Source organism: Leptopilina heterotoma, unplaced genomic scaffold (genome assembly GCF_015476425.1).
Source record: "Leptopilina heterotoma isolate Lh14 unplaced genomic scaffold, ASM1547642v1 Lhet_44, whole genome shotgun sequence".
Taxonomy (NCBI): Eukaryota; Metazoa; Arthropoda; class Insecta; order Hymenoptera; family Figitidae; genus Leptopilina; species Leptopilina heterotoma.
In genome coordinates, this window is record NW_025111084.1 from 3,527,040 (window position 1) to 3,551,348 (window position 24,309).

At 22.0% G+C, this 24,309-nt stretch overlaps 1 protein-coding gene across 1 annotated transcript in view; it reads left to right on the forward strand.

Annotated features, from left to right (window-relative positions):
- The first annotated feature begins 1,644 nt into the window (after positions 1-1,644).
- The window catches only part of LOC122507021 (GTPase-activating Rap/Ran-GAP domain-like protein 3), a 58,340-nt gene continuing 35,675 nt past the window's right edge, over positions 1,645-24,309 (forward strand). The window contains exon 1 of the mRNA XM_043619513.1: positions 1,645-2,212. Within this exon, the coding sequence (XP_043475448.1) occupies positions 2,007-2,212 (206 nt within the window). The 5' untranslated portion in view covers positions 1,645-2,006. The remainder of the gene's footprint in view (positions 2,213-24,309) is intronic.

Below are 24,309 nucleotides of genomic sequence, written 5' to 3' on the forward strand. Positions count from 1 at the left end.
TATTTACTATTACAATTACTTATTAATATTTTTTCTCTTAGTTTTTACTTTTCTTATTATTATTTCTAATATTCGTTTAAATATTTATTTACGTTTGTAAAAAAAAATTATCATTATTATTATTATTATTACTGATAATTATTATTATTAGTTAAAAAATGTATTTTATCGACTTTTAATAAAACGGTTAGTTCACTATTTCGCCCAATTGTATTAATAAACACTATTGAAATGCAAAATTAACATTTAATTTTAAGCGCCACATACTGTAATTGCACATCTGTTGAATGATACAAATATCTGTCAGAAACAATTTATGTTTTATCAATTGAATACACTTTGTCAATTTATCTCGCGAATATAGAGAAAGGAATTTTCATAATTATTTATATAAATTCAATTAACGATAATAATTTAGATATTTAAATATAATATAGTCTGTAAATAAATTATCATTATTATTATTATCATCAATAAAATAAATTTCAAATTATTGGAAAGCTCAATAAAATATTTTCACGAAATTTTCCGAAAATTTAGTTACTTTTTTCAAATGTATTTTTTCCCCAGTGCGTGATACAATTTTACGGTGCAGTGTTCTAGTAATTTAATGCTAGATTGCTTCTGGCTTTGAAACAATGTCGTAAAATTTGGACCTTAAAAATTATCTATTTTTAAATAAAACTATTTTCAAGAAATAATAAAGAACTTTTTGTATCGAAATTATAATTCCAGAAATAAAAAAAAAAATTATGTGAAGAAAATAGAGAAAAAAAGGAAAATAGAGAAGATAAGGAAAATAAAGAAAGTAAAGAAAATAAAAAGAAAATAAAGAAAATAAGAAAATAAGGAAAATAAAGAAAGTAAAGAAGAAAATAAGAAAATAGGAAAATAAAGAAAATAAGGAAATAGGAAAATAAAGAAAATAAAGAAAAGGAAATTGAGAAAGTAAAGAAAGTGAAGAAAATATAAAAAATAAAGTAAATAGAAAATAAAAAATAAGGAAAATAAAAATAAATAAATTTTAAAAATTAATAAAATAAATAATCGTAATTTCCAAAAACAAGAATACTTAATACCTCCTTTATTATAGATTTGTATATATATATATACGTATCAAAAAACTAATTTACCTTCGGCAACATCAAAAACAAATATCCCTCAAGACTGCATCGAGTATGATCAAGATAATGAAAACAAAGTTCTCAACAAACGTTGAGATGCAACTTATAAAACAACTATTTAATCTAAAGGAGAAGTTGTCAGACAAGCATCTTCTTTAAAAAAGAAGAAAAAAGAAACATTTTCCTGCTCAAACTCTACAGACAAGAATGTCTTGAAAAACTATATAAAAAACTCAACTAACAAAAAAGGACCAAAATAAAATCAGTACCTTAAAAAAAAACTTCTTTAAACAGACAAAAAACTATATATTTTTTCATAAAGCCTTGGAAAAATTTTTGTAAAACTTGATTAAAAAATTTAAACTACAAATTAAACTTTAATTAAAATCCTTTGATTAAAATCAAAGAATATTTTTCACAAAATAAAAATTGAATTAATAAAGAATAATAATTAATTAATTTAAATAAACTAAAATTAATAAAGAATTATTATTTTTAAAAGAATAAAACATATATTAAGGGAAAAAATTGTCTCGTTTTAGAGAGAACAATGCTGTAGAAGAATAAATGAGAATTAGAAGAAATTAAGAAGAAATAAAGGAGAAATTTAAAGAGAAGAATAAATGAGAATTAAAAAAAATTAAGAATAAATGAAGAATAATTGCGATATTTAAATAGAAATTGTAAGATTTTACACTATTAAAAAAAATACTCTATATATATATTCATAGTACCTGATGAATAAAAGATAATTATTTTCTTTCTGAGCGTTCATTTATGAAGACATATAGGAGAGGAGGGAAAAAAAATAAGAGAGAAGAAAGAAAAGAAAAAGAAGAGGCTTTTAGAAAAAATTTTTCTTTGGATTAATAATAATGAAAGATGAGTTCTTTCAAAAGAAATTCTAACCAATGCCCTAAAGAAGGCGTTGGAGCTCGTCGTCATGCTCTCCCAGGTGGACCAACATCAAAGAGTGTAAGAAATATTTATGGAAATACTGGACCAGGATCGCCACTTCGTCACAGAACGAAATACGAATTGAGGAGCATCAGTTTTGAGGGGACTAAAGTATTGCCATGGACAATCAGGTAAGAATATTCATGCAGATAATAAGATAACTTTAATTGTCACAGTTTCAATTTTAATTGAATGTAAATTAAAAATTTACTTTATATTAAAATTTATTTCAATTAAAATACAAATTCACTTAAAATATAAAAAATGACTTTAAATTAAAATTTTCTTCGAAAAAAATAATTTTTTTCCGGTAAATTACAATTTACTATAATTTAAAATTTACCTCGATTCAAATATACATTTACATTAAATTACAATTTACTCTAAATTAAAATTTACTTCGAATTAAAATTGAATTGAATTCAAATCCAAATTTTTCAAAAATTAAATTTACAATTGAAATACAAATTTAATTTAAATTACAATTTACTCTATTAAACAATTAACTTTGAATTAAAATTTACTTCAATCCAAATACAAATATATTTCAAATTAAAATGTACCTTTTTTAATTTGTTATTACAAATTAAATATACTGCAATTTAAATAAAAATGTATTTTAAATAACAATTTACTTTAAATTAAAAGTTCACTACGATCCACAAGTTTTGAACGTTCAAATGAACGAAATACTTTTCATTAAAAATATTTTCAGAAATTGCTGATTGCAATAAAAATTAAAAACTTTAATTTTATATTGAGAAACTTTTTAATTTATTTTATTCACACAGTGACACAAAAATATTGTAATAAAAATTTAATTTGAAGAAGAAAAAAAATGAATTTCGTTCATTTGAATGTTCAGAACTTTATGATCATACCTACTATAAATTCAAATTTACTTAATTTAAAAATAAATATACTTTACATTATACTAAAATTTAAAAATACAAATTTACATTGATTTAAAATTTACATCAAATTAAAATTTACCCTAAACTCAAAATTTACTTTGAATTAAAATTTAATTTCAATAAACTTCAATTTAGATACAAATTTGCTCTAAATTAAAATTTTCTTTAATTACACTAAATATTCTTAGTTGAAATTAAAAATTTCAAAGTATTTAGAGTATATAAAATAAAAATTTACTCCAAATTAAAATTATTTGCAAATAAAATTTACTCTGAATTAAACTTTACATCAAATTTCAAGTTACTCTGAATTAAAATTTACACAAAACTATAATTTACTCCAAATTAAAATTTACACCAAACAAAAATTTACTACAAATTAAAATTTATTCTGAATTAAATTTACTTTAAATGAAATATAAATTTTTTTCAAATTTGAAGTTACTTCATTTACATTAAATTAAAATTGACTTCAATAAAAATTTTAATTCGAATTAAAAATTACATTAATTACTTTAAATGTATTTACTTAAAATTAAAAATTGCAGAGCATAAAATTGCAGAGATATTTATATTTACTGTGCGAGTTCCCTATGAAATATATTCGAATTTTCACACCACGATAAATCACAATGATCCCTAGTAAACTGAGATTACATGCTTTAAGTACATAAACATAATTAAGTCCTGTTCAAATCAACATAAACAGAAATTTGCATTCTACTTCAATTTTATGCACTTCACCTTTTTGTGTTTACAGAAGATAAATAACAATAAAAACAAATATCCTTCCCACTCTAAATTTCTAATTAATGAAAAATCCCCTAATTAAAAATTTAGTGAAAAAACTAAACAGTACAAAATATTTTCTTCGTAAAAGTATATTATTTTATTCACTAACTGAAAAATTTTTTTTTACTTACTTCTTAAATTTTGAATTAGAAAAAAATCCACTAATTTCTTTAAATTTTTAAGAATTTACAAAATTTTAAATTTAAAAAAAAAATTCAATTTTTTACTCAAATTTTAGTGAAAAATGAAAAATTACAAGAAATTAGTGGAATTTTTTACGAATTTAAATTAGTGATTATAAAAAATAATTCAATAATAATTCAATATTTGAAAATAATTATAAAATAATTTCAAAATAATTTAATATTTCAAAATTAAAAAATAATTTCAAAACAATTTTAAAATTTTTTAAATAATTATAAAATAATATCAAAATAATTCAGTATTTGAAAATAATTATAAAATACCTATTAGGTATTTCAAAATAATTTAATAATTCAAAAATAATTGTAAAATAATGTCAAAAAAATTAAATATTTGCAAATAATTATAAAATAGTTTCAAAATAATTTAATATTTCAAAATGACAAAATAATTTCTAAACAATTTAATAATTTAAAAATATTTATAAAATAATATCAAAACAGTTTAATAATTTAATATTTTAAAATATTATCGAAAGAATTCAAAAATTTAGAAAAAAACAATTTAAAAATAACTATCAAACGATTTAAAAATAAACGAAAATAAAAATAAATACCTAAATAAAATAATTATAAATTAATATCAAAATAATTCAATATTTGAAAATAATTATAAAATGTAATTTTAAAACAATTTAATACTTAATGATTAAAAAATAATTTCAATATAATTTAATATTTAAAAATTACAAAATAATTTAATTATTAGAAATAATGATAAAATAAAGTTAAAATAAAGTTAAAATTTAATAATTTACAACAGAAAATTGAGAACAAAATTTACTGAATCAATTTACGTTCATCATTATAATATAGATTTTCATAATTAAATTATTAAATTAAAAGGGAAATTCAATCTAAATGTTGTCATATATATTGATTGATGATAGGTTGCAGAATATGTCAGTTTAGAATCGATTAATTGGCATTCAATGTACACGTGATGTGTCAATATTCCTTAGCGTGACTATTGCTCAACATTAATATTACAAATTCAAAATAATAATAATTTCTTAAAAGAACAAATCCCCCTCGATTAAATGAAACATGAACACGAAATGATGGATTTTCTTCGTACAAAATATTCTCTCATTCTCTTTCCAAACTTAAGATTGCGTCCATTATCAGTATGAGCAATCAAGAAATTGAATGAAATGGCAAAATTTCAATTATAACCGGTCTAAATGAAGAAACAATTTTGTTGATTAAAAGGAGAGAGTTATTCCTCTGAATAAATGTGCAAAAAGAAAAAAAAGAAAATAAATAAAAGAAAACAATTTTCAAGAGGTTGCTTTAATTTAAAAAAAAAACCCTAACAAAAGACCATTATATTACATATTTTATGAATGAAGACAATTTTTTTCAAGCTGTTAATGAAAAAAAAGAGCGGAGAAGTATCCTTAAAAAATGTCATTTTTATGAAAAGCTATTTAGGTGGCTTGAAAAGAAAACAAAAGCGTCTGTGTTGGTTTTATGTTATAATTTGGGGGAATATTTTCCTTTTTTTTCTGAGGGAAACAAATAATTTTTGCCTATAGCGAATAAAAATTAGAAATACAGGTCAAGGTTGAATTAAAATTGACATTCTTTTCTCTTTCTCCATTTTTTTCCGGAAAATAAAAATAAAAATTTGTTGATTTATAACCAAAGTTTTATTATATACATGCTAACTTTTTCTCTATACTTTGTAATGTGTTTTTCAATTTCTTTCCTGAATATAGGTTTTAAAACGCAAGGGAAATATCAATTTCATCTTTAAACATGAAGATAGCAGCGTCTATAAGAAGGTCAATAAATTTTCTTCGATTTATTGAAATTATCGAAAAATAAAATTATCGGTAAAGGAAATATTTTTCTGAATTTCGTTTTTTTTGCACTGAAAAGAGAGAAATAAAAAAAAAGGTTTCACCTTTTTTAAAGGTAAAACCTTTCTTTTTATTCCTCTGTTTTGAGTGAATGTTCCAAGGCAAAAAAAAAATTGAAACTAAGATATAAACATAATCACAAAGGATTATTAATTATTATGGAAAATGTGTAGCCATTAAGTTTGAATTCTAACTATTTCATCAAAATTTCGAATATACGGTAAGGAGAAGTTGCGGCTAATTTAACTATAAAGTTCGAAAGTCAGTGTAATACTCACTTCAAACTTATAGTTACGCCTCTGTAGCTAATAAGCTCCTGATTGACTCATCTGGTATTTTTTTTCTTTCGTTATTAAATCTAATTTTTCTATTCTATAATATTTCAGTGGAGATAAAATTATTGCGAATAAGACAATTTCAAAAAATGAAAAAACCAATTTTTCAGAAATAAGAGAAGACAAAAAAGAAATAAAGGAAAAAATAATAAGACTAATAACAATAAGAAAAAATTAAAAGAAGAAAATCTAAAAAAATAACAGAGCAGAATGAAAAATAAAAGAAGACAATAAAAAATAGAAGAAGATAATAAAGAATAAAAGAAGACAATTAAAAATAAAAGAAGACAATAAAAAATAAAAGAAGACAATAAAAAAATAAAAGAAGACAATAAAAAAAAAATAACAGAACACAATAAAAAATAAAAGAACACAATAGAAAAATTAAAGAATATAATAGAAAAATAAAAGAATAGGTACAATAAACAGAATGAAGGAACACAATAAAAAAAATAAAAGAATACAATAAACAAAATAAAAAAGACAATCAAAAAATAACAGAACTCAATAGAAAAATAAAAGAAGACAATAAAAAAAAAAATAAATAAATAACAGAACATAATAGAAAAATAAAAGAATACAATAGAAAAATAAAAGAACAGAATCAAAAAAATAAAAGAACATAATAAAAAAAAAATAACAGAACACAATAAAAAAAAGAACACAATAGAATAATAAAAGAAGACAATAAAAAATAAAAGAATATAATAAACAGAAGAAAAGAACAGAATAAAAAAAAATAAAAGAACACAATAAAAAATATAAAAGAACAGATTCAAAAAAATAAAAATACAAAATAAAAAAAATAACAGAACATAATAAAAAAATAACAGAACACAATAAAAACTAAAAGAAGATAATAAAAAAATAAAAATATATAATAAACAGAGTAAAAGAACAGAATAAAAAAAAATAAAAGAACAAAATAAAAAAAAATAGCAGAACACAATAGAAAAATAAAAGAATACAATAGAAAAATAAAAGAACACATTAAAGATAATAAAAGAACACAAGACAATAAAGAAAACAAAATAGTACAATTTTAACAAAGCGAAATAAAATAATTTCAAATAAAAAATTATGACTTTAGAAAAAATTAAAAATTGGTATTTAAAAATAAGAGCGCAAATAAAAATTGTAAAAAATCAATACGGAAAGCACTTGAAAATTTCATTGTATGTACATATAAAAATGAAATACAACCGAAAGATTAAAAAGTTCATTTTAAACAGAACTTACCACTTAAAATTCCAGTGCGATAAATTTTTTCATTTTGCCAGTCACATGATTTATGATCGAGGTTCAAAATGTTACAAATACTGATCAAAGCACTCACCACTCAATCTGAAACAAATAATTAAAAGTTAATTAAAATCAAATTTAAGTTCACTGCTGAATAAGTTGTTAAATTATTAAGTTATTTATTAAAATAAAATTTACGAAAAAAAATTTTTTCTTATTTAAAGAATAATATTTATTGTCAAATAAATATTTACTTGTATCAAATAATTTTTATTTGACTCAATTAAATTATATTTGCTTCAAATACTGAAACTATTGATTCAAATATATGATTTATTTGAATTAAGTAAAAATTATTTGAATTAAGTAAATATTATTTGAATTAAGTAAATATTTATTTGATAATAGACAAGTAATCGGTTATTTCAATCAAATAATTTTTTTTCAGTGTATTACTAATTATTTTGTGGTAAAATATTTATTAATCGAAAGAGAAAAGTTCCACTCTTTTAATTAATAGATTACAATCAAATTGGTAACATATCTTTACTGTAAAGTTTGAGTTTTCCTGCAAAACAATTAGTAACATTTTTACTATATTTAGTGCGGTTTTCTACTAAAATTAAAAAAAATTAACCATTTAATTGGTAAATGAATTTGTACTCTCGCCCCTTTAAATGTGAATTATTGAAATAAAAATTCTTTGTTGTACCTCTCTAGATATTTTTTATTTAATTTTCACTTGAATATTTATTTAAAACCAATACCTGTGTAATTTAATTTTAACAGTTTAATAAAAATGTAAATAAAAACTTGAATCTGGGGTAATTGTGGGTATTAAAGTGCGGATTTGAATGCAAGACAAACTTTTATGAAGCAATAAGAGCACATCTCATGACAAATCGAAGTAATTTTTTTTCATACAGATTTTAAACATTATTTGCTTTTCATTCAACAATTATATATTTTTGTAGAATATGCGTTTTGTTTAACAATGCTCGTAGCATTGGGTTTTTAATTTCAGAACTGAAATTATATTACAATTAGCATTGTGCACATTTCTTAAATAGTTTCCCTTTTTTGAATTTTTTGTATACTATTTGCTTAGTTGTTTTGCTGATTTCAAAATTAGAATCATGTTAGGAATGGCTTTGTACAGATTTGATAAATTTTTATAGTAATTTCTTAATTTTGGGTACTACTTGTTGGTTTCGGTTTCTAATTTCATAACATTAAGTGCAGAAACATGTTGCTTTCGGTTTCTAATTTTAAAAATTAACAGCAGAAGCATGTTGCTTTAGGTTTCTAATTCCAAAAATTAACAGCAGAAGCATGTTGCTTTCGGTTTCTAATTCCAAAAATTAACAGCAGAAACATGTTGCTTTCGGTTTCTAATTTTAAAAATTAGCACCAGAAACGCATTTCGAGTAGCATTGTGCAGATTTTTGCACTTTGTTTTCAACCTTTGTGAATTTTGGCTACTACTTTTTGCTTTCGGTCTCTAATATCAAAAATTAGCACCAGAAACATGTTTCGAGTTGCATTCTACAGATTTTTGTAATTTGTTTCCAACCTTTCTTAATTTTGGCTACTACTTGTTGCATTAGGTATTTAATTTCGGAACCAGAATCAAAATCTGAATCAGAATAAAAAGAACCATAACCATAAGCACCATTCTAGAGAGTTGTTAAATTCGTGCAGTGCGCATTTTCCGATTTTCGGAATTTAATAATCAGTAGAACACTATTCTAAATCCCTTTTCGTTAATATTGATTTTACCAACCAACAAGATGAATTTTTAATCAACGGTCAGAGCAAAAGGAAAACAAAAAAAAAAGGAGGAAAAAAAGCATTGTCGGGATTAGCAGAAGAAATTATTGTCGATCGGATATTCATGTTTACGCTGCAGTTTACTGATGTAAAATGTCCGGATTATCGATAAAAGTGGATGGTTATGCATTTGGGTATATGTGTAGACTGTAGAGAGGAGAGGACCCTATGTTGGATTTATGCCACTGCACGGAGGTTCTTTCGCGTTCCAGGTAACTCTCTTTATAATTAACCTTTATTACTATCACGCTAGCTTCGTGTCGAGCAACTCTCTTTTGTGTCGTGTCGATCGATCTCAATCATGCTTGATCGAGTGGAAGGCCAGGCAACGGCATCAGGCCAGAGTCCTCTCTTCTCCTCCCTCTCTATCTATGTCTCTCTTTATCTTTGTCCCTCTCTGTCCCCCTTTTTCTCTTATTTACCCCTGTGCTCACCACTATTCCTACACTCGTTGTTACACACCTATTCCTATATCATCTCGCCGACGAGATGCAGAGGGTAATTCAACCGTTTCCAAATGACTTTATATGTACATTGTCTGCGAATATGTAGCATATATATTTATATCTATTTGTTTTATCAATAATATTGTGTCACCACCAAAAATACACACGTATCGATTTTAATCAATGTAAATGTCCCTCCCCATACACATCTGTTGACTGTTTTATTTCATTTTTTTCTCCTTTTTCTTGCTCTCTTATATTTAAATTAGTGACGAGGATCGCTCACTAATTCAGATTAGTCCCACTTTTACTAAATTTTTACTGTAATTTAACTCCTCTGATTTTTTTAACTACAGAAAACAACCACTTCAATTTTTAATGGAAAATAAAAGCAGGAAAAATTTACTGACTTTCAACTTAACACGCAACTATCTTATTCAGTAGTTGAACATTTTATTTTTACTAATTAAAATGAAAATTAACTAATTCAGGGTGTCTACTATTTTCGTTCAACAAAATTCCTGGTTATTTCCCAGTTTTGTCCTAATTTTTCCCGTTATTTTTCTCATCAAATATAAATTTACATGATATCGAACACAAATAAAACTACAAAGAGCTTCCAAAATTTTTATTACAGTTTTTATGATTAATTAAATTCTTTTGACGAGTATCTTCAAATTTTTCGAATATAATGTTTTTTTTAATAATTTTAATTAGAAATTTGGAAAATAATTGAACTAAACAAAGAAATTTGGCAATATTTTTTAAATAATCTTGTCTATTCATAATTATAATTGAAAATTTGATTAATTCACTTTTCTTAAAATAAATTGATACTAATTGAATTTCTAATAATAAACTAATTTATTTCTACAATTATATGAAAATAATTGAATTCTTGCTGAGATTTTCAGTATTTTCGAAAATAATTGAATTCTTACTAAGAATTTTATTATTTACAAAAATAATGGAATTATTGCTAAGAAGTTTATTATTTTTGAAAATAATTGAATTCTTGTAACGAATTTTATTAAAATGTGTTTTTGAAGGATTTTTTTATTAAAAATTTTGAAAATAATTCAATTCTTTTCATTCTGGAATTAAATTTCAATTATATTTGAAAATAGATTAATTCTGATAAAAAAATTTTATCAAAATTATTTAAAAATGTTTTTTTTTTCGAAGAATTTTATAAAAATTGTTTTCAATAATTCATTTATTAAATTCAAATTTTATGAAAATTGTATTTCAAATAATTGAATTTCTGGGAAAATTTAAATCTTTATGAAAATAATTAAATTTTTTGAGAAGAATTTTATTAAAACTTTTTTTAATTATTGAATTCTTCTGTAAAATTTTATTAAAATATTTGTTATTGAAAATAATTGAATTACTTTGCTGTAGCAAAGAATTTCATTATTTGTGGAAATAATTGAATTCTTGTGAATAATTTGTTGTTAAATTATTTTAAAATAATTGAATTTCTGCAAAGAATTTTACTATTTATAAAAGTAATTGAATCCTTCCGAAGAATGTTATTATTTATGAAAATAATTAAATGTTTGTGTAGAATTTTATTAAAATTTTCGAAAATAATTTAATTTTGATGAACAATTTAACTATTTCTAAAAATAATTGAAATTTTGAGGTGAATTTAAAAAAAATTTAAATATAATTGAATTTCTGCGAAGAATTTTATGGAAATTTATGAAAATAATTGAATTCTTGTGAAGAATTTTTTTTCAAAAATAATATTCAAAAGAATTTAGTAAGTCTGAAAAAAATTTAAATATAATTGAATTTCTGCGAACAATTTTATGGAAATTTATAAAAATAATTGAATTCTTGTGAAGAATTTTTTTTCAAAAATAATATTCAAAAGAATGTAGCAAGTCTGAAGAATTTTGCTATTTATGAAAATAATTGAATTCCTGAGAAGAATTTTTTTTACAGTTCATGGCATATTCCCAGTTTAAATTAAATTCCCGACTATTTTCCGGTTTTCCCGGTTAGTAGAATTTTTAATTAGTAATTTTAATTAGTAATTAAAATAGAAAATAGAATAAATAAGAAAATATTTCTTATATAATAGAAAATATTTTTAATTTTTTATCTACGAAAATTACTAAAATTTAGTAGAAATCTTGGGAGATTTTTAGTAACATTAAACTGTTTGGCGTCGAAGATTTTGACCCAGACTCATCGCAGGTCATTTTGAGGGAAATTTCGGCTTAACGCCAAGGGAGGGGCGCATATTATTTTCTTTCAAAGAGTAATCGTGCCATATATACATTGTTTTCTCTTGAATTGATCTCTGCGCGCTTTCATTTTCCGTATATCTTTCAACGAGGTTGACCGAATTCTCTCTCATCTCGCTCATATAGAGCAAAAATCTAGGACGTTTCAAAATTGGTCCAGAAAAAGTGTCCAACAAAATGAATTCTTCAAGGGATTGAAAAATTTATTTTCAATATTTATATATATAAGTAATGTAATAAATGCCAAAACTCTGTAAAAAGAAACATTAGCATTTATCAACAACTCGTTGAATTACTGCCAAACTTGGTGGATTCTCTGCTCGACATTATATCAAATAGGATGATAAAATATTTATTAATTAATATTAGAATTCATAAGAAAATTAATTTATTTATTTATTTAAAATTTTTTTAATAAAATTCTACATGAGAATTTCAATTTTAAGAAAAAAATGCATTATAATTTTTGTCATTTCACAGCTATATCACAATTTTTCGCCTTTCGAAACTCGACTCTAAATAAAAAAATATTAAACTCTGAAAAAGAGAGAGAAAAAAACTAGAAATATTGTTGCCTACAGTTATATAAGTAACTATTAATAAACATTTTGTGTCACACACTTCATTAACCACTTTGACGATAAAGTTATTGAAAACCAAAATTTTATCAAGATTTGATTCGTGTTTTATCATCATATCGCATTCTCGAAACAAATAATTGAAATTCAAATTCGTTTTCTATTTAAAAACAAAGGCGAATCAACTCAGCGTAACAAAAAAAAAATTGCATCAATTCAGTTGATTTTAATTAAGCATAAAAAATTTTCTTTGACAGAAATTCAATCACTAAAAATTTTCTCTCTTGGTTTTTTTGTTTTTGTTTGTTTGGAGATGAATTATTATCTCTCCCCATATATGTACTTGTTTTGTAGTTTTAAAACAAATATAGATACAATTTTACATGTTTTGTTAGTCACTTTTTTCTCCAACAATTGAGAGAACAAGAGACAGAGAGAGTAAAATTAACTACTACGTATGAAAGTTATAGAGCGATGAGAGAATTTTTTAGCTCAAATGATGAGAATTGGAAAAATATTTGTAAAAAAACAGTTCAGTTTTGGAAAAAAAATTTATTTTTACAAATATTTTACAAAAAGGAAAAAAAGATGAGGAAAAAAATTATTTAAATAGTAGCAAATCGTAAAAAAAGTAGTAAATAGTAGGTTATAGTAAATTTATTTATCTTTAAATAAAAATTTTTTAAAAACTGTCCCTAGCGTGTCGCAATTTTTTCCTAACAAAAAAAAATATTTTAAGAATCAAGAAACTTTCTGTCCACAAGTGTAAAAAGACTGAAAACAGAAAGAAATTGGCAAACGTATAGGAAAACGTTTTTCGCTCAAATTTTTTCCTTCTCCTATATATATGTGTTCAACTTTCGTTGCCCATTCGACCAAGAAAAAAGGGTCAATGCTGAAAAATCAGTCTTCTATTCAGGTCAAGAGTTTGGAAAAATAAAAAAAAATCCCCAAAAAGAGGACAAATAGAGGCGTCGCAGTGATTTTTGAAGAACCGGAAGTCAAAGTGCATGAATGCCCGCTCATTATATGTGCAGTTTTCAACTCTCGCAAAACTATCGACTATCTCTACATTATCAGAGCACCAATTTCATTTTTTTCTCGCGCGCACCTACAAATTTTTTTTTAAATGTAAAAAAAATACCTTCACTCAATCGGTACGATCGCTGTCTTTTGTCGATAAACAAGAGAGAGAAAACAAAAGCGGACGCACGGTTATCGGCTTCAGATATATCTCTCTCACGTGCCTCCTATTATCCGCATATTTATAAATGACCAAAATGATAAGCGCAACACTACATTTATATTTATTGATAATGATATTTTTTACCGGTATTATTTTGCAGAAACGCGCTCGAATTACAAGTTTTGCCGCCCTTGAATTTTATTAGCTTTTTATGAAAAGAGATTAAAACAATTTTTTTCTATAAATATTATTTGTGTGCCTCTGATAACAGGATTGGCACAAAATTTTAATTTTGTTTTCCCTGAATTTTCTCTGATTTCCAGAATTTCTCCTGACTGATTTTGACTTTTTCCCTGACCCTGAAGAATATTCAAACCTGAAATTCAATTACTATGAGAATATTATTAAACCCTTTTCGAAATTCAATTATTTCTAAAAATTCACGCTATAATGTTCTTCATATTCAATAATAACCTAAAGTTTTAAGTAAAATTCATTTTTTAATCAATTTTTATTAGAAAATTTTTTGAGAATTACATTATTTAAATACAAAGATAAATAATTTATTAAATATTAAATATTTCTTAAAATTGGATTTTTATGAAAAACTTTATTAAAATTTTTAAAAATAATTGAATTCTTTCGGCGAATTTAAAAAGTAATTTTAAGAATAAGTGCAATTTTCTATCACTTTATTTAAAATTGTATAAAAAATAATTTGAATCCTGCGATTGGTTTTGTTATTTATAAAAGTAATTGAATTCTTGCAACAAATTTTTTAAAAATTTTTTTAAAGAATTGAATTCCGGAGAAAAATATTATTATTCATGAAAAAAGTAATTTCTTGTGAAGAATATAATTCAAATTTTTTTTAAATAATTGGATTTCTCAGAATTTTTTAAAACTTTTTGAAAATAATTAAATTCCATTCAGAAATTTCATTAAAAAATTAAAAATAATTAAAAATTAAAACTTAAAAAAATTTCAATTAAAAAATAATTGAAATCTAACGAAGAATTTTATTACATTTTTTTGAAATAATTAAATTCCAGTGAAAAATTTTATTTTCGAAAAGAATTGAATTCTTAGGAAAAATTTTATTAAAATTTCTTAAATAATTGAGTTGTTTCGAAGAATTTTATATTTTAGGAAAATAATTGAATTGTTTAAAAGATTGTTACAAACATTTTTGACAATAATTGTATTCCTAGGAGGAGTGTTATATATTTTACGAAATTAATTGTATTCAATTTTATTATAATTTTTCAAATTTATAAATCATTTTAACAAAATTTTTTAAAATAATTGAATTCTCGAGAAAAATTTTATTATTTATGAAAATAATTGAATTCTTAAGAAGAATTGTATTGAAAATAATTGGTTAAAATTGAAATTTCGATAAATTATATAAATAATATTTAATAATTTTAATTTCAAAGAAAAGTTTTCTAATTAAGATTTTCAGTACAAAAAAAAAAAATTTGGAAATGTAACAAATGAAGTAAATAATTTGTAAGTTAAAAATGTCGAAACTTGGAAAATATAAATTTCGCATCTGTTTTTCAATTTTGATGACAAGATGCTTCAAGGGCTCGTCTGTAAAATATAGATCTCGCGTATATTTAATTATTTAGTAATAATTTCAAATGCAGGAGGTGAAAATGCAAAATTCCATTTAAATTCAAAAGACGTTCTTGAGAAAGGACACACCGGTTATCATTTCATTATAATGTACTTTTCCTTTACTTTACACTTTATAAAAAATTTTCATCACACTCCCATTTCAGCAATTTTTCATTATTAATAAAAAAAATAATTAAACGAATAAATAAATAAACAAACAAATAAATGAATAAATAAACGAATAAAAATAATAAAGAAATATACAAATAAATAATGAAATTAATTAAATAAATTTAATAATAGTATTATTATTATCATTAGTAGCAGAATTATAAATAAATTTAAAACTAATTATATTCTTTTATTTTAATTCCATTTTAATTTTAATAAACTCATTAATTATTAATTTTCCATTTTTTACCCAGCTCATTATTATTTATTTCCTATTTTTTCATTATATACTTAAAAAAAACTTTTTCAATTATGCTTTTCAATTTTTCTCTACTCTAAATTTTTAAATTTAATTTTCGAAAATTTAATTTTGTATAAAAGTTTTTGTAACTTGAAACTTTTTAAGTTTTAAGTTTTAATCGCAAATATTGAACGTTAAGGAACCAAATGAAATTTTTTTTCTCCTGAGTCACAAGTTAAAAATAGTTTTTTAATCAATCAGAGAAGTGAAATTAAATTTTGCGCTTGATTTCGTGTACTTCAAGGAAACACTTTTAAAATTAGATTTTTTGAATTTAAAACAATATTAGTTCATTATCAATATTAAAAACGATGAATTAATATTATATAAGAAAATTATAAATTTTAAATTGTCACATATATATTTATTTTTGGCTTTCAATCAAAAGTTAAATATTTGAGTGCAAGGACAATTAATCAGTAGCCGAAGAATATTTTTAAAAATATCGCAAAATGTTCTTTTTTTAAACAAACAATAGATTTTATATTAAAAAAACAAAAAATAGAAAAATACAAATTTTTATTTTTAAATTACAAATTTTTTATAAAATTCAAATTACAAGTTTTTATAAAAACTTTAAATTGTAAATTTTGTATAAAATTTATCGTTTCATAAAAAAAATTGTCATTTTGAAAAATTCATACAGTAAATAAAAAACAGATTTAACTTCCGCAAAAAAATGATTTCAAAGAAGCTAAATAAAAATATAAGAATTTTCAAAAAAATAAACGAGAGGAAAAACAAATTTCTGTTTAAGACAATTATTACGTTCAGCGATAATTTAAACTCATGCGCTGTTAAAATGAGATTTAAAATAACAAGCATAAAGAGCATAAAAATGTCACTTTTCTCCGTGCACATATAACATTAAGAGATTATAAATTCGTGTACGTATAATTGGAAGAGCCAAAAGTTTTTAGCCCAGTTTCCCGCAGACGAAATTCTCACAGCTTATTCGGATTTTCATACATATATGTACATAGTTGGCACACACAAAAAAGTAGGAAAAAAAAACCCAGAGAAAATAAAAAGTTAAAAAAGAAAAGTTATTTTAACTTGTTTTCCCGTTACGAAAAGAGGATTTTGTTTCTATCTCCAATATGGTTTATTACTTACACTTTTATTACTTTCGAACGCGCGAGGAGAGAATAAAATTAAAAAATAAGTCAATTCGTAAAATTTCTTATATAAACTTCTGACATGTTTTTCAAAAAATGTTTTTCAAACTTACATAAGAAATATTAAGATGATACCTCTCTTTTTTCAAATTTTACTTACATAATAGAATCAAAAAAAAAAAAAACGAGGAAAAATGAATTTTTTCAAAACCACTTTCATTTTATATCAATTTTTCAAATTGAATTCCACAAAAAAAAAATTCTTTTTATACGATATTATTTTCTAGAAGAAAAAAAATGTGAGAATCAGTTTTTTTTCTGATGGAAAAAAGTAAAAAAAATTTTCTGAAAATATTTAAATGGCAAAAATCTAAAAAATAATTTCACTAAGAGAAAACAATATATTTGAATAAATTATCTTTGTTATACAATCAACCAAAAATTTTTACGAATAATTAAATTCTTTTGACGAGTTTCTTTAAATTTTTCGAATATTCTTTAATAATTTTAATTAAAAATTTGGAAAATAATTGAATTAAACAAAGAATTTTTTCAATTTTTTAAAATAATCTTGTCTGTTCATAATTATAATTGAAAATTTAATTAATTTAATTTTATTAAAATGTATTGATACTAATTGAATTTCTGCAAAGAATTTTACTATTTATAAAAGTAATTGAATCTTTCCAAAAAAAGTTATTATTTATGAAAATAATTAAATGTTTGCGTAGAATTTTATTAAATTTTTGAAAATAATTGAATTTTGATGAACAATTTAACTATTTCTAAAAATAATTGAAATTTTGGGAAGAATTTTAAAAAAATTTTAAATACAATTGAATTTCTGCGAAGAATTTTATGGAAATTTATGAAAATAATTGAATTCTCGTGAAGAATTTTTTAAAAATATTTTTTAAAAATAATATTCAAAAGAATTTAGTAAATTTGAAGAATTTGCTATTTATGGAAATAATTGAATTCTTGAGAAGAATTTTTTTTACAGTTTCTAGAAATAATTGAATTCTTTCGACGAAATTTAATAAAATTTTTAAGAATAATTACATTTTTCGAGGAATTCGATTAAAATTGTATTAAAAATAATTGAAATTCTGCAATGAGTTTTACTATTTATAAAAATAATTGAATAAATTGCAAAGAAATTTTTAAAAATAAAATTATAATTACGGTGACTAACAAAATTTAAATAAAATTAAAAGAATTGGATTATTTTTAATAGAATGTAAAGAAAATTCAATTATTTCAAAAATTTTCAATTATTTCTTTATAAAAATTCAATTATCTTGAAACAATAAAATTTAAAAATTTCAAAAATCTTATTTTTCAGAATTTTTAAAAAAACTTTGCGAAAATTCAATTTTATAAAATACGTTTAAATGTGTATCTTTTCTTAAATTAACTAATAAAAATTTTAATTATTAATCTTCCCACTAAGAGACATGAATACAGAATGTGACTCTTTATAAAATTCAATTATTTATTAATTATTAAATCAAAATACTTGAAAATTCGATTTGTTAAAAAGTTTTTAATGAAATTCTTTAACAAATTTAATTATTTTCAGTTGGATTTCACAAAATGTCTATTAATTCAATAATTTTTTTAATTTATATTTATTTATACCCCGGTTTAATTCACTTAAAAAATATATTTAATTAAGACATTTTTTTGGTTGTCTACTTATTTTTTAAGAAAAAAAAAATTTTTTTTCAATGTTTAATATTGTACTTTTTGATAATGCAAACTAGTTTCGGAATTAGAAAGTCGACAAGGCTTGTCAATAAATAAGGCATGACAAAATATAGTGGCATATTGACAATGAAATATAGTATTGTTTGTCGTAGCCAGAAATAGAAAAAGATATTCTTATTTATTAGAGATATATCATTAATATTATTAGCATACTTCCACTATTAGAAACATGTATTATTAAAATGATAAATATAATTATATTTTGTTATATAAATATAATTTTATATTTCACTAAATATTACTATTTTAATAATACTGTTTAATATAATTTATTGCAATTACAATTACAATTACAATTTTATCAAAACACATTTACGTTCAAACTTATTTTTTATACATTTTTGTATTAATAAATAATAAAATAATAGTAAAGAATAATGAAATAATTTAAATATTTAAATTTATATTAATATTTAAATTAAACTTTAAAATAATAAAATAACGAGCGTGTATTTTCTATTTTTAATTTCAATAGATACTCAAAATTTAAAAATAATGTCTATTAACATTTCTAATTTTGTTAAAAAAAATTGTAATTGAGAAATAGAAATATTGCGAGTTATTGTGTTTTTTTTAATAATAGAATTTTGTTAAAAAATCGTGATTAGAAGTTGAAATTGTGACAAATATTTTTTTACTTATTTCTTTATTTTTTTCAATAGAAACTAAAAATATTCTTTAAAAAAAGAGACTTATAAAAACGTTTTTCCTTTATTTCTAGAAGAACTTGAAATTTTGTATAAAATACTATTTTTTTACAGAAAAAAAGGTAAAAACTTTGCATAATTTCTCTTTCATTCTTGATGGAAAATTCTTAACAATATTCCAAGTTTTCTTTCATTTCCTGAATTTCTATTTTACGAGTGTTTATAATTTGTATCTTCTTTCAAAATTTAAAGCGTCAATGCAAAATTAAAATAAAATAATAAATAAAAATAGTTAATAAATTTTTTAGATTTGTCACCATTTGAGCTTATGTTTGCAATTATAATTAACTATAACTTAATTATAATTTAATTAATAAATAAAAAATTATATAATAATAAAAAATATAAACACGGAAAATAAAATTTCAAAAAACAAAAAATTAAAATCAGGAAATAAAAATTAAATAATTAAAATAATTAGAAATAAAGGAAAAAAAGAATTAGTGACCATTTGCTTAATTTAATTTTCCTTAATATCTAACAATTAAGAAAGAAATCATCCCCATTGTCCTTGAAAGGTCTGTCGAAAATCAATGTCAACTGATTTAATTATGCACCCTCTGACATTGTGATTCAAATATGTAAATGAGCATTATTAATCCGTGAACTGAAAACTCTTTCAGTGACTTGACTAATTTTTCACATTTGTTTACAATGCAAATTTGTCCCTTTATGTGTTTTGTCAAAAAAAAGGAAGAAAAAATCTCAAGGTCACACAAATCGTGTATTTTAATACACTAATTTTTTTTCGCTTTACAAAAAATCGTATTTTACATAAATGACATCATTATCCTTATCATTATTACTTTTAAAAACAAAAAATTACCATTATTTTTTAAACAAGGAAATAAACTAAATTGACTGACATTTACAATTGTGATCGTTAAATATAATTTATAATTTTCCCATATCGAAATCTAGGTCATAAAATCTCTTTTGTCGTAAAATAAATTTTCAACAAAAAAAAAAAAATAAATAAATAAAATAAAAAAGACAGAGAAGAGAGAAAAAAATTTATATCTAAAGTATAAAGAAAAATCTTCCCCTAAGCTTGAGTACTTTATATAAACGATCAATTTTAACCAACATTGATATTGATCTACTAAAAGTAAGTTTAATACGAAAAAAAAATTGCATCAAAATTTTAGCTTTTTATGTAACATTAAAATATAAATGCTTGTAATGAAGTACAGTTTAAATTGCATTATTTACAGATCAATTTTGCGATGTCAAGTTTTTAATGTGATTTTGATAACGTATGTAGAATGTGAAAATATAATTTATTTAGCAAATTAAAATTTTTTTTTCGTATTTTAAAATCTATTGTTTTCCTTTTTTATTTTCTTCTTCTTCTTTCTTCTCTTAAAAATATATCGGAAATTAATAATTTACTTTTTAATTAAAAAAATAAAGTGCGAAGTTACTAAAATTGTAATTTGAATAGTTCTAAAATTTTTAATCGAATTGGAATTTTATTCTAAATGAAATGTAATTTAAGTGAAAGTAGTAGAAGGCCAGATCTAGTCAGACAAAATGGCTTTTTTTGTTTTGGTAAAATACAATATATTTTTACTAACTAATTTTTATTTGCGAGTGGAGAAAAGTTATAGTTAGATGGAACATATACATAGTACTTTCCAATCAGTAGTAAAAGTCAGTTTCAGTCAGACAAAATTCGAATAATTTATTTTTCAACATTTTCACATTTATTAAAAGTTATTTTTTTATCCGACATTTGTTTCCTAGAAGTCTTGCAGTAATAAATTTGAGTTTTAAATTAAAATACCGAAAATTTTACGTATAGTAGTAAAAGTCAGTTTCAGTCAGACAAAATTCGAATAATTTATTTTTCAACATTTTCTCACAGTAGTGAAAGTTATTTTTTGGTCAGACATTTGTTTCTTATAAGACTTAAAGAAGAAAATTTCAGAAATAAAATAAAATAATAGAAAATTTTTTCGTACAGTAGTAGAACTCAGTTTTATTCAGACAAAATGCCAGCAATTTATTTTCCAATTTTTTTTTCTTAAAGTAGCAAAAATTATTTTATTTGGTTCTCTTTTTCATAAAACAGAATCAATTTTCATTCACTAATTTTTATTTTAGTGTTGAAAAAAGTTATGGAAAATATAGTAACTTTTAATCAGTAGTATAAGTCGATTTTGGTCAGCCAATGGCTATAAATTTCAAAATAAAAGTAAAACAATTTATTTAATTTAATTTAATAAAAAAAATTCAGCGAGACAGAATTTTTTTTATTAAATTTTGAATTCAGTAAATTTAAGTAGTAAAGATAAGTTTCAGTTAGACGAAGTGTCGAAAGTGCAAAAAATTAATTTCTTGTTTAGATTTTTTTTTACTGTTTGTCTTAAAGTTGTAAATTTTGATTTTATATTAAAGTACCGAAATTGTTTCCCAAAGTAGTAGAAGTCAGTATTTGTCAGACGAACCGCAAGAAATTTATATTGCAACGATTGTATACAGTAGTAAAAGTGAATATTAGTCAGACATAAACAGTCATCTCAAGTCTAATAAGAAAATATTTTAAAAAATATATTTTGCAGTAGTACAAGTGAGTGTTAGTCAGACAAAATGTCAATAATTCATTCTACCATAATTTCCTTCAGTAGAGAAAGTCAGTCTTCGGTCGAACATTATATTACTAATTCTTTACTTCTCTCAGACAAAACTTATAAATATAGTATTTTTTTTTGTTTTCTGCATAATTTTGTATTTTTTATTTTTTGTATAATTTACCTAGTAGTATTTTTTTTCTTTCTATAATTTTGTATGATTTTCTTTTTTTGTATAATTTTCTGTTTGTTTTTATATTTTTGAAACAGTCTTATTTATCCACTATACTCTTATCAGTAGAACAAGTCAATTTTAGTCAGACATAAAATTTACCTCAATCATCAAATATCAATGTAAATTTCATCAAAAAACATTGTAACTCCCATAAAAATTATTTTCAACAAAAATATGCATTTTCAAACAAAAAATCCCTCTTTATTTGTAAAATTTTCTATGTAACCATTTTTTACGGCTCGTAAAAGTAAACTGTATAATATAGAAAAAAAAGTAGAGTTGCACATATTCTGAAAAGTACCCGCTCTGAGAGAAAAGTCGTCGAGAGTTTTGATAAGAACGATAAATTGGCCAAGTTGTGTGGGAGAATGGAACAAACTTGATATTCCTAAATCGAAAATATCATAAAAGAGATTAAAGTGCACCTTGAAAGCACATATACCTTAGTCAAACATGACACAAAAATACTGTGGTGCACAACATATATATATAGTGGGTGTGGTATATAAAAATTTTGGCGTAGGAGAAACCAATTAACGGAATTAAAGAAGAAATAATGTGAAAAGAAGAGTACTATGTGAATTTCTATATAAAAATATGAAAAGATTTCGAAAGTTTACAAAATAAAAATGTCAAGTTACAATATTCTGGGAAAATGTAGGATGAACTTAAATATAGATATTTTAATCCTTCTTTTAATATTTACTTCACTTGAATGTTTGTTTATTTAAAAAAAAAATAAACAAACATTGAATTAGTTTTAAAAATTAAACAAAGAATTTTTTCAATTTTTTAAAATAAGCTAGTCGGTTTATAATTATAATTAAAAATTTGATTAACTCAAGTTTATTAAAATGTATTAATACTAATTGAATTTCTGCAAAAAATGTTACTATTTATAAAAGTAATTGAATCCTTCCAAAGAATGCTATTATTTATGACAATAATTAAATGTTTGTGTAGAATTTTATTAAAATTTTTGAAAATAATTGAAATTTTGAGGAGAAATTAAAAAAAATTTTAAATATAATTGAATTTCTGCGAAGAATTTTATTTTAAATAATATTCGAAAGAATTTAGTAAATCTTAAGAATTTTGGTATTTATGGGAATAATTGAATTCCTAAAAAGAATTTTTTTTACAGTTTCTAGAAATAATTGAATTCTTTCGACGAATTTAAAAAAAATTTTTAATAATAATTACATTTTTCGAGGAACTCGATTAAAATTGTATTAAAAAGAATTAAAATTCTGCAATGAGTTTCAAAAATATTATTTTTCAGAATTTTCAAAAAAAACTTTGCTAAAATTTAATTTTATTAAAAAACTTTAAGTGTGTATCTTTTTTTAAATTAACTAATAAAAATTTTAATTGTTAATCTTCGCACTAAGAAACATGAATACATTAGAATGGGACTAATTATTACCTAATGTAGTAATAGAATTATTAAATTAAAATACTTTGAGAGTAGCGTATAAAAAATAAAAGTCAACGACAAAAAATTGTTTCATATTCGACTGTGTTTTATTTTTTGAATATAAAAGATGCAAATGATGAAATTTGTAATGCAAACAGTTAAAACAAGATGCATTCGAGTGGAAATCAAACGAAATTAAACTCGATAAAAAGAAATTTAAAACCATAGTTATAACCAAAAATGCACTGTGGATTTTGAAATAATTCAAAAAAGAGCTTTTATTGAACGTAAAAAGACTATAAAATATTCGGTAAAAATAAAGTTATATAAACAATCAAATGTAAGCGAAACAAAATATGAAAAATGAGGCAAAAAATGGCACGTGTTTAATTTTTTTTTTCATTGACAATTTGATTTGATATTCGCAAAAAGAAATAAAAATTATTTTCTCTCGATAAAAGAATATTTTATATCATATTTTTATAGAAATTTCAAGTGTCATGTCACTAAGAAAAATTGATTTCAAGTTTTAATTACTCACTAATACTTTTGGACTTAATATTGTTGGTAGAACATTGACTAACGTACCTGAAACAGAAAAAAAATTTATATTTATTATTGTTGTTACTATTTTATTATTATTTTATTATTATTGTTACTATTT